At 45.6% G+C, this 12,390-nt stretch overlaps 1 protein-coding gene across 1 annotated transcript in view; it reads left to right on the top strand.

The window, feature by feature from the left end:
- Window positions 1-7,092, top strand: part of MMEL1 (membrane metalloendopeptidase like 1) — a 33,560-nt gene extending 26,468 nt beyond the window's left edge. Inside the window, exons 17-23 of the mRNA XM_061600871.1 lie at window positions 347-405; window positions 1,345-1,464; window positions 2,383-2,516; window positions 3,654-3,719; window positions 4,223-4,318; window positions 5,431-5,507; window positions 6,692-7,092. Of these exons, the coding sequence (XP_061456855.1) occupies window positions 347-405; window positions 1,345-1,464; window positions 2,383-2,516; window positions 3,654-3,719; window positions 4,223-4,318; window positions 5,431-5,507; window positions 6,692-6,791 (652 nt within the window). The 3' untranslated portion in view covers window positions 6,792-7,092. The remainder of the gene's footprint in view (window positions 1-346; window positions 406-1,344; window positions 1,465-2,382; window positions 2,517-3,653; window positions 3,720-4,222; window positions 4,319-5,430; window positions 5,508-6,691) is intronic.
- The last annotated feature ends 5,298 nt before the right edge of the window (window positions 7,093-12,390 follow it).

Raw genomic sequence — 12,390 nt, 5'->3', positions numbered from 1 at the left:
GCCTGAGGGACACATTCCCTTCTGAGCAACTGTCCAGGGACCATGTGCCAGGGTGGGCGGGGTGGGAAGTGAAAGTGGGCAGAGCAATGCATGTAAATGTTACCTTTGTACATGTTTGGTATTTTAAAAATATATTTGAAGTAGGAATAGTTTCGTGGTCCTATTTCTTAGCAGATATATAAATACAAGCAGAGGAATGAGAATCAACCAGTCCACCCTTTCCCTCAGACACAAATAATAACAGACACAATCTTCTTAGGTAAAGAATGTTTACTCATGACCTTTCATATGTTCATATAGTTGGCATTGATACTGACAATGGCTCTCAATTGCTGATTCCTTTCAGATGGCTAATTGGAGCTGCCGTGGTCAATGCGTTCTATTCTCCTAACCGAAACCAAATTGGTAAGTCCCAAAATATTCCAATGGATTTAGATGCTAACCTTTAAAAATGTCTACTTAAACTAGGTCCCAAAGTTACATCAGTAACATTTACTCCAAGGTAAGTTAACCTTCCTTCAGGCAGTGAAAATGCAAGAAAGGAGAAAGATTAAAGTTGACTGGCAGGGACTCTATACTGTCATTCCTATTGGGAAGCACCGGGTAGAGCCAGCAAGGCTATAAGTCTTCTGTGCAGTTCTTCTGTCATCCTTGTGGAACATCAGCAGGTTCTGTTGTACCTAAGGATGGGAAAAAATGTAATTCCATTTGCATTTTAAGGTGAGCATATCTAGCTTGCACTTCCTGAAGCAATATGCAAAATGAAACTCTGGTATCCTTCTGAAATTTCCTCCTTTCCAAATATTGTGATGCAGTTCTCCAGCCAAATAACTGATATATAAATACATACATTAGAGGAGAGTGTACCTAAACATGCATATTTTAGTTAAAATAACACACAAACATTCACATTATTTGGAAAAATTGCTTGCAAAAATGTGTCTACTAGGAGAAATGGGCACAAAAATGATTGTTTAAAATCACCACAATAATCAAATGACAAACTCTTGCAGAAATGGGGGAGCAGAAAATGACAGATCTGCCCATTCCTGGTTGTACCTTCATGGCGTTGTCCACCCTTTATTTATTTCCTGTATGAAACAAGAAGAGGGTTTTGTCCATAGCTGGCTATAAATCTCACAGATTCCCTGCTCTCTTTCAGTAAGCAATCTTCTACTTCATTACATGTTTTGTGAAGCTATTCCTAAGTCCTCCTCAAGATATATCACACTGAATACCACGGGTGGGGTGGGGGAAGCTTGCAATGATTCCCTTGAGCCTCCAGGGCTAAAAGTTAGCTGATCTTCAATCACAGATGTGTTTCTTTTTTCCTATTTTCTGTAGTGTTCCCAGCTGGGATCCTGCAGCCCCCCTTCTTCAGCAAGCACCAGCCACAGGCCCTCAACTTTGGAGGGATTGGGATGGTGATAGGACATGAAATCACACATGGGTTTGATGATAACGGTAAGGAGAGACAGACGAGCTGCTTGAGCGAGATCCCCTTTCTCTCAGGGCTACATAGGGAGCCACCTTATGTACCAAGTCAGACCAATGGCCCATCTAATTCAGTATTGCCTACACTGAGTGGCAGCACATCTCCAGGATTTCCGACAGGGGAACATTCCCAGCCCTACTGTTGTGTTCAGGTCTGATGCTGGCTCCCACAGAGAAAGGAGAAAGGCAAGGCTGGTCAAAGGTTGGTGGAGAAGGGCAGCTCCAAGTGACTCCGAAGGGTGTCAGAAAGAGAGAGAGAGAAGGGGATGTTAGAGAGAGAGAACCATAGGCAAGTTGTTTGAGATGCCTGCAGAAAACTTTTTAGTTTGGCAAACCTATCCAGACTAAATGTTTTGTTATCTATCTTTTTTAAAAGTTGTGCTGACGTTACGTGTTTTATTAATAAGTACCTTATGAGTACTTGTTTTGTTTTTCAACAACGGTGTGGCTTTCTGCTGAGTTCTCTCTATCACTGGAGGCTGGTGGCTCCGATGTCAGTGGGGCAGTGAATCCGCTCCCTGTTTTAGTCCGAACTTTCAAGGAGCTGTCCAAGGTGTTGAGCACCTTGGACAGCTCCCTGAAAGTTTGGACTAAAACAGGGAGCAGATTCACTGCCCGCTGATATTAGAGCCACCAGCCTTTACTGCTCTTGATCATTTTATTGTGTACTCCACTTTGTGATTTTAGTGGTTTGTATACATCTTTCTAAATTTCTAAATACAAAGGGGGTGGCCCTTGCTTACCACTGTCTTCAGTCCCCACTCACAATTCACCCCTGACATGTGCCCTCCAACAGCCTCCCATTCCTGGCCTCGGACCTCTACATCAGGAAGACGATCCCTCCTGTGATGCTTATTTATCTTTTCTCCCCCCCCACCTCCCAACCAGGCAGGAACTTTGACAAAGATGGCAACATGTTCGACTGGTGGAGCAACTTCTCCGCAACGCATTTCAAGGAACAGTCCCGCTGCATGATCTACCAGTATGGAAACTATACGTGGGACCTGGCAGGGGGACAAAATGTGAGTCGGGGCTATCTGTAGAGGGAAAGGATTTGGTCTAATTTCTCACAACCACTTTTTTCCCCCAAATAGCAAGTTGAACCTCTGCAAGCCCAAAGATCTGCACCGATGGAGGCTGGCCCAAGAGGGTGAACGGGGCACTGCCTCACCAACCTTAGCCTGCCCTCAGCTAGCCCCCACCTGCCTATCTTCTTCCTTACAACCACTCCAGTGCCATGCTGGTTGGCGTCCACTGAGGTTGGTGGGGCAGAAGGCAGGCAGCCCAACAGTAGGTGGAGCCAGAGCCAATGACAAACAGAGCCAACGAATTCTAGTTTTGTCCCCATCCTCTGTTCTGCTGAGTTCTACAAGGGCAACAGTGAGACTAAAGAGGGGGAAACTGACAGCCAGGACCACCTTCTGGACTGGTTGTAAATCAGAAGGCAGGCAGGTGTGGGCTGGCAGAGGGTAGACAGAGGTTGGCAGGGCAATGTCCCACTAGCCCCAATGTCCCCTGGCACCAGTGGGCCCTGAGAAAGCTCAGGAGCTGTCCCAGGTGCTGAGCATAAAGACTAGGATCCTTGCCTGGTTTAATTATGCATGCATGTATTTTAATGTTTTAATGGGATTTTTAAAATTATGCATATACAACTGACTTCTGTACTTTGTAAACTGCTGAGAAGCAGTGGAGGATGGTCGATCAGGGTAAATGGGGCACTGCCCCACAAATTTCAGTCTGCCCTCAGCCCCTGCTGCCCACTTTCCTATTTACAACCAGTCCAGGGGGTGGTGCTCCCATTCACTTCCTTCCTCCTTAGTCTCATTATTGCCCCTTGTAGAACTCAACTCAACTTGGAGAGCTTTCAAGGAGGATTAGACAAATCCATGGTGGTCTGGGTATCAAAGGCTTCTACTCACAACAGCTATGTTCTCCCTCCACTGTCGGAGGCAGGATGCCTCTGAATACCAGTTCCTGGAAACTGCAGGCGGGGAGAGTGCTCCTGTGCTCAGGTCCTGCTTGCGGGCTTCCAATTGAGGCACCTGGTTGGCCACTGTGAGAACAGAACTCTGGACTAGATGGGCCATTGCCCTGATCCAGCAGGCTCTTCTTATGTTCTTATGACTATCTGCGGGACTAACGAGAATTTGTTGTCAAAGGTCAGTGGAATCAACACACTAGGAGAAAACATTGCTGATAATGGAGGCGTCCGTCAGGCCTACAAGGTGATTTTACATTTACTTGTGTGCATTTTCCTTAAGATGTTTTGGAATTTTCCATGTTCAATTATGGAAACTGGAGGCTGGAAAAAAGTACTCCACCTAGCTTGTTGTGTAAAATTTCTGTTTGTTTTTTTCTTTTCTTTTTTCATTTTCTGTCGTAATACTGTATTTTCTGTTTCTGAATTATTATGCTGTGGCCCCATTTGTGCTATACAATTCAAGCACTGTTATATCACTTTAAATAGTCATGGCTTCCCCCCAAGAATCCTGGGAACTGTAGTTCATTGAGGGTGCCGAGAGCTATTAGGAGACCCCTGTCCCCCTCACAGAGCTACAATTCCCAGAGTTTCTTGGGAAGGGAGGGACTGATTGATAAACCACTCTTGGAAAACAGTTCTGCTTTGGAACTTGGACTTTTCTGAATTTTGCAGAGCTGTTCTCAAACCATGAAAATGTGTACATCTGTGGAAAGCGTGCATAAAACTCTTTTTCCCCCTTTTTTGCAGGCCTATTTAAAATGGGTGGGGAAAGAAGGAAAGGAATCAAGGTTACCTGGGCTAGATCTAACCCACAACCAACTCTTCTTCCTCAATTTTGCACAGGTTGTTGATTGTGGGGAAGGGGAAACTTTATGGAGGGGGACGGTCTCTTTTGTATATTGTGCCACATTTGCTTCTCTGGAAGGTCTGCTTTTTCCTTCTGAGCTGCTTTAACTATCTTGTTGTAGGAGAAGTATAGTCCAAAATCTCAGCATGGATGGGATTTAATGCCCTCAATTTGGTCTACCTGGCACCTTCTTCCTGAAATAAATCCCTCAAAATACGGAGGGAGAAGGGGGGGGGGACCACCACAAATATGCTTGCATATGCAGACTTCCAAAGTCTTTGTGGCATTGGCAGCCATTGTGCTCTCCTCATGTCTATTTGCATGAGTGCAACCCTCCATGACTGACACATAACTGCCATGCAGACAACTGTTCCACCGCTGCTCCTTTCCAGCTTTGCCCAGCCACCAGCTGATCTTCCACCTCCAATGAAGCTACTCGCACATCCTGCAGCCTATAACTTCAGAGGGAAGGGAGGAATTGCATGAGATGGTTATAGCTGGAGGTATGCGGCTAGCATCAATTATCCTGCTGCTCTGTAGTCACATCCACACCATACGTTTAAAGCACATGGCTTCCCCCCAAAGAATCCTGGGAACTGTAGTTGGTTAAGGGTGCTGGGAAGTGTAACTCTGAGGGGTAAACTACAGTTCCCAGGATTGGGGGAAAGCCGTGTGCTTTAAATGTACAGGGTTGTATCCAACCAAATCCTACTCAGAGCAGCCTATTGAAGTTAATGAGCCTAAGTTACACATCCCCGCTATTTGTAGTGGGTCTGCTCTTAGTAGGACAAACATTTGATACCTGCTATGGTATATATTTCTGCTCCACCATCCCACTGCCTACCATCAAAAGAATCGGTCAGGATTACCATTTGGACCTCTTGCTACAGGGCTAAAACACTGAAAGGAACGCAGCGGAGAATGGGGAGGTTATTCTCATAAGCTGCTTCAAGGCGTTTGTGGGTTTCTGTTTTTTGCCCCTATACAGGGCTTAAATCCAGTTGTCTGAAGCTTTGGGGTCAATGTAGATTTTTGAATGGGTATATCTGGGTGCTGCTAAGAGGTTGTTCTGGACTCGGTTGCCCTCAATGTGTTGTCTGTCTCCCAGGTCTGGTGCGGTTCCTATAGGCCAGAGTATGCCAGCCAGTCTATTAAAACTGATGTCCACAGTCCATTGAAGTACAGGTAAAGCCCTTGTGAGCCCCTCACTCATCCTACATGCACTCCTCCCCCATCTCCTGATCTATTGGACCAGTTCATTACTGTTGCAGCAGTTCTATTTTTTTTTGTTCTCTGCACCCCCTTCTCACCAACAGTTCTATCTATCCCTAGGCCTTGTGCTTTACCATGGTTCTTTAACAGACACACCCAACAATTGGAATGTTCGTAAAGATTCCATAGCACCCTAGCAGCTGAGCCAATGGCTAGAGAAGGCTCATTTCAATCCATTACAGCCAGAGTGCACTTAGCCAACAGCAAGGAAGTTTTTTGAAGACTCCAGCATTAAGTCTCCTGGAACTTGTATTGGACATTGGAGGGCAGAATTTGTCAACTGGACAATGGTAGGGAAGGAAAAAGTTAACCCCCTGCTTATATGCCACAATCCTGACAAAAATATCCCACGTGGCTAGTATTAGCAATTTAAAAACAAAAAAGATCCAACAGGAAGTGATGTGGTTAGCATCACTTCTTGGTTGACCCCAATGTTTCTGGGGGCCCAGGCTGTCCACGTAAATGGGGGAGGGAGTGTCAGGGCTTCTTAATCTGGCATGATTTAAGTTTCTGCAAATCCTGTGCTTTGAATCAAATGACCTCCATTCATCTCCCTGCAACCTCAGGAAACTGACTTTGCAGAGGGACAGAGTGATTGCTTCACACAGCTCAAGAGCAAACATTTGCCTCTCTTTGCTACCAGGCTAAGCTACAGCCCTAAACACACATGACACCAATGCCGTCATGTTGCAAGGGCTTGTTGTCCTCAGAAACACAGTGTGTGAGAAGTTTAAGACTTCTCTCCCCAGGTGCAATTGTAGTGAAAATCCTTCCTCTCACTCTAGCAATTAGCATTTGAGGAAGGTTTCCCAATGGGAGCTTTGTTCACTGCACCAGGAGGAATTTTCACCAACATTGCAACTGGGGAGGGGAGGCAACCTCCCTTCCCATGCACTGTGGAAGAGATGACAATCCCCCCTAACTCACCCGGTCTGTAATTTTTAAAAATTCACAGTGTTGATGGCTGACCACATAATTCACACATGTAGTTAAGGCCCTAAGCAACAGATCGATCAATGGCAAAATTGTCGCTCTCAACTGAACCAACTTTCCAATCATCAGCTGCTTTCACTCTTATTTCTCCCCCCTCCCTCCAGGGTGATGGGCTCGTTGCAAAACTTTGACGCCTTTTCCGAAGCGTTCCACTGCAAAAAGGGCACCATCATGCACCCCGTCGAGAAATGCAGGATCTGGTAGCCAAAAGGACTTCCGCTTCATAGTCAGACCTCCGCAGTCCAAAACACTGAACTTGTTTGGGTTTTGCCAATGAAGTGCCTGGTGGTTAATTGTGTTCCTCCTCTCCACCCACCCAGTTTTGGTCACAGCCATGGTTTATGGTGCAGCTATTGCCACAATGGTGGGTCAAGCCACAGTGGTGATTTTGGTGATTCAACTGTACCTAAGAACTAGTATTTTTTAAAAAAAATGCCACCTGTGTTGCTTCAGGAAAGAAAGCAAAAAGACTGTTTCTAAAGACGTCGACTGTTATTAAGATACATCAGGGTGTAAGATACATCAGGTCCTAGGCTACTGTCTGAAGGCACTTGAGGCCAGCTACCTGCCGAAGCTAAGCAGGGTCAGATCTGGTCAGTGCCTGGATGGGAGACTGCTTGGGAACCATATGTAAGCCGCCTTGGGATTCATGAAAAAAGAAAGGCGGGTTATAAATGTAATTAATAATAATAAGATTAGCTGCTTAAAAACAAGACAGGTTTTTTTCCAGCAAGAAGCATTAATTTTAGTATATCTTATGCCTTTTGCAAGTTTTGCAAAGCCTTCCAAGAGCCTTCTCTGTTGTGCTGGTGAGTTCAGTATAGTCGAATGATAGGATCAAGCCACCAGTCCCTTCCAGCTCAGCTGCACAATCTCGTTTCAGTCCAAAGCTAATTCATGCTGCTTTTTCTTTTCCCATGCCAAGAGTGCTAGGTCTCAAACACCTGAGAATCAGCTCTTGTAAGGCACACAGCAGTTGCCAATATATCAGGGGCAAAAACAACCCTGCAAGGTAGGACGCTGCCACCACTCCTTCTGTCCGCCAAACCTTAAATTAAATGGACAACCCTGGGAGACCAAAGAAGCAGACAGCTTGCTCAGTAGCAGTTAGCCAAAGATGGCCAAGATGCTGGATTTAATAACAAGGCTTGCCCAAAAGATCACATACCAGTAAACATTTTTATTTATTTATTTATTTATTATTTGATTTATATCCTGCCCTTCCTCCCAGCAGGAGCCCAGGTAATATGAGGTAGCTTTATTAACATAATTAGGGATATATAAATAGCATAGAAAAACCCGGAACACCTGTAAAAGGTAGATCTATAAAACCATTAATGATACAACTGAGAACTACAAAACAAGTTGTTGTTGTTTTAAAAAAAACTATCTACAGTGTTCCTAACTCTTAACACATGCCAGCATAGTTTAGGAACATTGACCCCACTAGGAACAGATGAGCACATATAGTCATAGAATTATAGGAAGTCCTTGGAGGCCATCCAGTCCACACCCTTGATCAATGCAGGATCTGCAACGCAGGGTGCAACTACGGCATCCCTGACAGATGGCTGTACAGCCTCTGCTTAAATACCTCCAGCGAAGGAGGGCCCAGCATTCCCTGAGGCAGTTTGTTAGACTCTTGGACAGCTCTGTTAGGATGTTGCTCTTAATGTTTAGCTAGAATCTGCTTCCCTGCAGTTTCTACCCATTGGTTCTCTCTCCATGGAGCAACAGAGATCACCTCTGCTCCACCTTCTCTGAAACAACCCTTCACATATTTGACCACAGGAAGCTGCCTTCTGCTGCATCAGATCATTGGTCCACTGAGCTCAGTACTGTCTACACCAGCCAGCAGCACCTCACCAAGGTTTCTGGCAGGGTTCTCTTCCAGCCCTACCTGGAGATGGCAGGGACTGAACTTGAGACTTTCTGCATACAAAGTAGATCCTCTAGCATTGAGCTGCAGCCTTTCCCTGTAGACAGGTATCCTACCCCCCCCTTATCTACTCCAGGCTACGAGGTGCATCCAATGTTAATCCAACCCAGAGTAAACCCATTGGTGTTAATGACTAGAACCAAGGTCCATTCATTCCTAGAGATATGAGCAGAACTCCACTGCATTCCTAAACATCCAGTATTCTGTTTCCATTATGGGCCAACCAAGTACCTCTGAAGGATTATAAGCATGAAATCAGCAGCCTTTTTTCTGATATTTGTTTGGCCCCAGCACTGGATAATCAAAAATACAAGTGGGACCTGCAATACAATGTTATGGTTTGGAGTTTACACCAAGTGCATGGGGCCTGCCCCACAGCAAATCCTCTTCCAGGATACTCAGTTTCTTTTCATCTCAGTTTACCACCACACAACAGACACTCAGTGGCCACTGGGCACGCTCAGTCCTTGTGGGGGATGCCTTCCTTTGGTCTTATCGCCCCTAAGGGTTTTTTATTATTATGAGGTCTTTGCAAGCATGCTGCTAACCTTCTCACTGACCATGTTTGGGACTAATAATCCTGTCGGCACCCAGCAACTGAGTTTGCTATTAGAGGGATGGATATGTCGGAGATGTGCAAATCTGCTTGGCAGTTCTACCTGCCTTGTTTCTTTGGGAGGGGGGAATTTCTTCCCATGCAAGTCCAATGAGCTGGAGGGACTGCGCAGGAGCAAGGTGCGGTGGGCATTGTCCCTTTCCATATCCTTCTCCCCAAAAGAAAGATCTAGCGCAACTGACTCGGTATGCTGCGGCGTAATCTCAGCAGCTTGCATTGTCATGACAACTTTGTTGTGAACGGTTGCAACCTGTCTCGGCTTTCATATGGTGAACCGTTTTCTTACGCCTGTCACATTTTGCTGTAAAGTGATGCTAAAACCCATTGATTCTGGGCACATCTTTTCTTTTGTGTGCACCCCAATTTCCACATGGTGAGAGTATCAGGGGTTACAGTGCTTACCCAAGGTTTGGTTTCCTTGGAATAAAGGTCATGGCGGGGGAGAGAAATTCAATTCAGTTTACACTTAAAGGCAAATTGATCAAATTCACACTTTCCAAAATAGTATGTGAACCGGAACACAACCAAAATTAACACTTACCCAAATTTTGCGTTTCAGTTCTCCAACCAATGTTTGCAGCAATGCGTATAAGGGGGACAGTGTGTCTAAAAATGAATACATGAGTGAAAATGCAAAAGTGCATTTGGAAAAATTACTCGTACCTTGGCTAAACCTGCCTACAAAAATGCGCTTGTTAGGAGAAAACTGCACTACACTGCTGAAGAATTTTCAGGAGGATTAAAACAAAATAGCAAATTGCAGCAGAAAAGTGGAGAAGTGAATTTAAGACTGGGGAATGAGAATCGGAGAACCAAAACTGGCAGATCCATCCCTGCTGGAGACAGTGGTGTCTTCTGGATATCTGGTTTTATTTAGCCATATATACAACCTGAGCAAAAGATGGAACGGCTCACAGCATTAACACGCCCAACAGATCTTGCCTGCCCTATTAGGTTTGTTTTCTACAGTGGCACTGATCCAGCTTCAGGAGAACTTAGTGGTAAGATACTCCTACTTCTACACTGACATGGCTTCAGCCTTCAGCAAATAAGGGATTCAGCCAAAACCACCTCACCCATTCAATTAATGTGCAAGAGGGTCATGCAGGCACCATCCTCCCACTATGGATGTGCCAAATGGCTGTGCATCATCCCATTAGCCATGTCTTCAGCCAGTATGAGAAGAGGCCCCCATCTACTGTCAGAATCAGTGGGGGTATGGCCAATGCGTGCGGCAGCATTCCTCATAAGGCTGAGTCACATCCCTGCTTACTGCGCCCCAAAGCAACAGATTGAGACTAGTACTACAATAACCAGTAGGTAACGATTTTATTAACTGTTTGCCGGGCAGATTTGCAAAAATGGAACAGAGTATTATTCTTCGACTGTGGAAAACCAGCTTAGCTTTGCCTTCAATAGGAAGGTGAACAGGGAGGATTGGGCGGGAGAGACTTGTCTACATCCTCTCTCCTGCCACTCTGCAGAAGGTCTCCAGAAAGGCTGCCATAAATACCAACACCATTTGCCTGCAAACGGGGGAGGGGTGTGTGAAATGAAGATCAAAGCCCAAACCCAACTTTGTTCATCCATTTCAAGGAGCTTTCTCCAAAATGACCCAGCATCCTTCAAGACCCACTGGATGCCACATCTAAGGGCTTGCAGAGAAGTCATGGCTTATTTATTTCATTATTTATTTCATTAAACTTATAGACCGCCCCATAGCCGAAGCTCTCTGGCTTGATGGTGAAGCCAAACGCTCTGCATTAACGCTGGGTCAAAAGTTCTAGCTGGAACATTTTCCAGTGATGTTAAAAGGCGTGCGTGTTTGTGTTTACCAGCAGCAGCCATTTTGGGGGGGAGAAAATGCAACATTTGAGGGGACTTCTGTTGAGAAGCAACAGCTTGCCTCACTCCAATCTTTAAATATGCTGTTGCACGCACACCCAATCTCCGAGTGGTGCAGGACATTCAGGGGTTCCTGCACTTGCCTAGGATTTGATTTCCTTGAAAAGAAAGTCAGCGGAGATTGTGATATCTCTAAGATATATGGTTTTATTTGCACATATATGCAACCATGGGTGTGCGATGGAGGGGTTCACAGCATTAACAGTCCAGTTGATCTGGCTTCCCCCATCAGGATTCCACGGAGGCTCCCCAAAGCCATAGCCTGGGATTCTGCACACAAAACAAACCTTTCTGTATGTCTTTCAAGCATCCCAGCTACACCTAACACACTAACACAGAGACAACTTCCTGGTCCGGGCAGGTGAGGGGGCGGGAAGGCCTCTCTCCTGAAAGCATTCCCATAGCAACAGGACTTTCCTGGACCAAAATCTTTAGAGATGTGAATGGGGCACTTAGAATCATAGAATAGTAGAGCTGGAAGGGGCCTATAAGGCCATCAAGTCCAACCCCCTGCTCAATGCAGGAATCCAAATCAAAGCATTCTAGACAGACCCATTGCCCTGAAGGAACTGGCTTTGCCAGCACAGCAGGTTGCTCTGCTAAAAACTGCATGCTTCATCTCGGCAGGCACACAAATATAAGCTGGGAGGGGACTCACAGACATCATGCATTCCCAACTCCCCCCCCCAATCCTATAACAATACCTCTTTCTTGCAGAACAAATTGGAAATTGACAAACCCTGCACGGATCTGGTGATCTGTGGATTTTTAGCTTGTCAACAAGGTTTAGAACAGGGATGAGAAATGTCAGGCCCAAGAACCAATGTGGCCCCTCCCCAAGCCTTACAAGGCCTGATCTGCATCCTCTTTGAGAGTCTTTGCCTGGCTGGCATGTTCCCCTGAAGTCCGACAATGCCGCTTGCTTGCTTGGGTGGAGGATAGACAGGTGTCTGCCAGTGTGTGTAGAAACCAGCCTACTGGTACAAAGGTAACATTTACAGTTGTTGCCCCACCCACTTTTGCCTCTAGCCACACCCACCACTGGCATATGGCCCCCGAGAAGGTTGCCCAGAAGGAAGTGTGGCCCTCGGTCTGAAAACAGCTCCCCATCCCAGCTTTGAACTCCCCTCTCTTTTCACCACAAATGGTGGCGGCACTTATACTGTGGAACTCCCTGCCTATTGACATCAGGCAGGCCTTTTTGCTGTATCCTTGCTTAAAATATTTCTGGTTAAGCAAGCCTACCCAGACACACAGATGCTGATCTCTTTTTAGTTTACTGCTGTTTTAATAGGTTTTTAAATATTATTAGGTGTTTAACTGTCATTATTGATAGCTTTAAT

The sequence above is a fragment of the Rhineura floridana genome, chromosome 18, assembly GCF_030035675.1.
Source record: "Rhineura floridana isolate rRhiFlo1 chromosome 18, rRhiFlo1.hap2, whole genome shotgun sequence".
NCBI classification, from domain to species: domain Eukaryota; kingdom Metazoa; phylum Chordata; class Lepidosauria; order Squamata; family Rhineuridae; genus Rhineura; species Rhineura floridana.
Note: the sequence above shows the minus strand (reverse complement) of the source record. Positions and strands in the feature narration are given on the sequence as shown.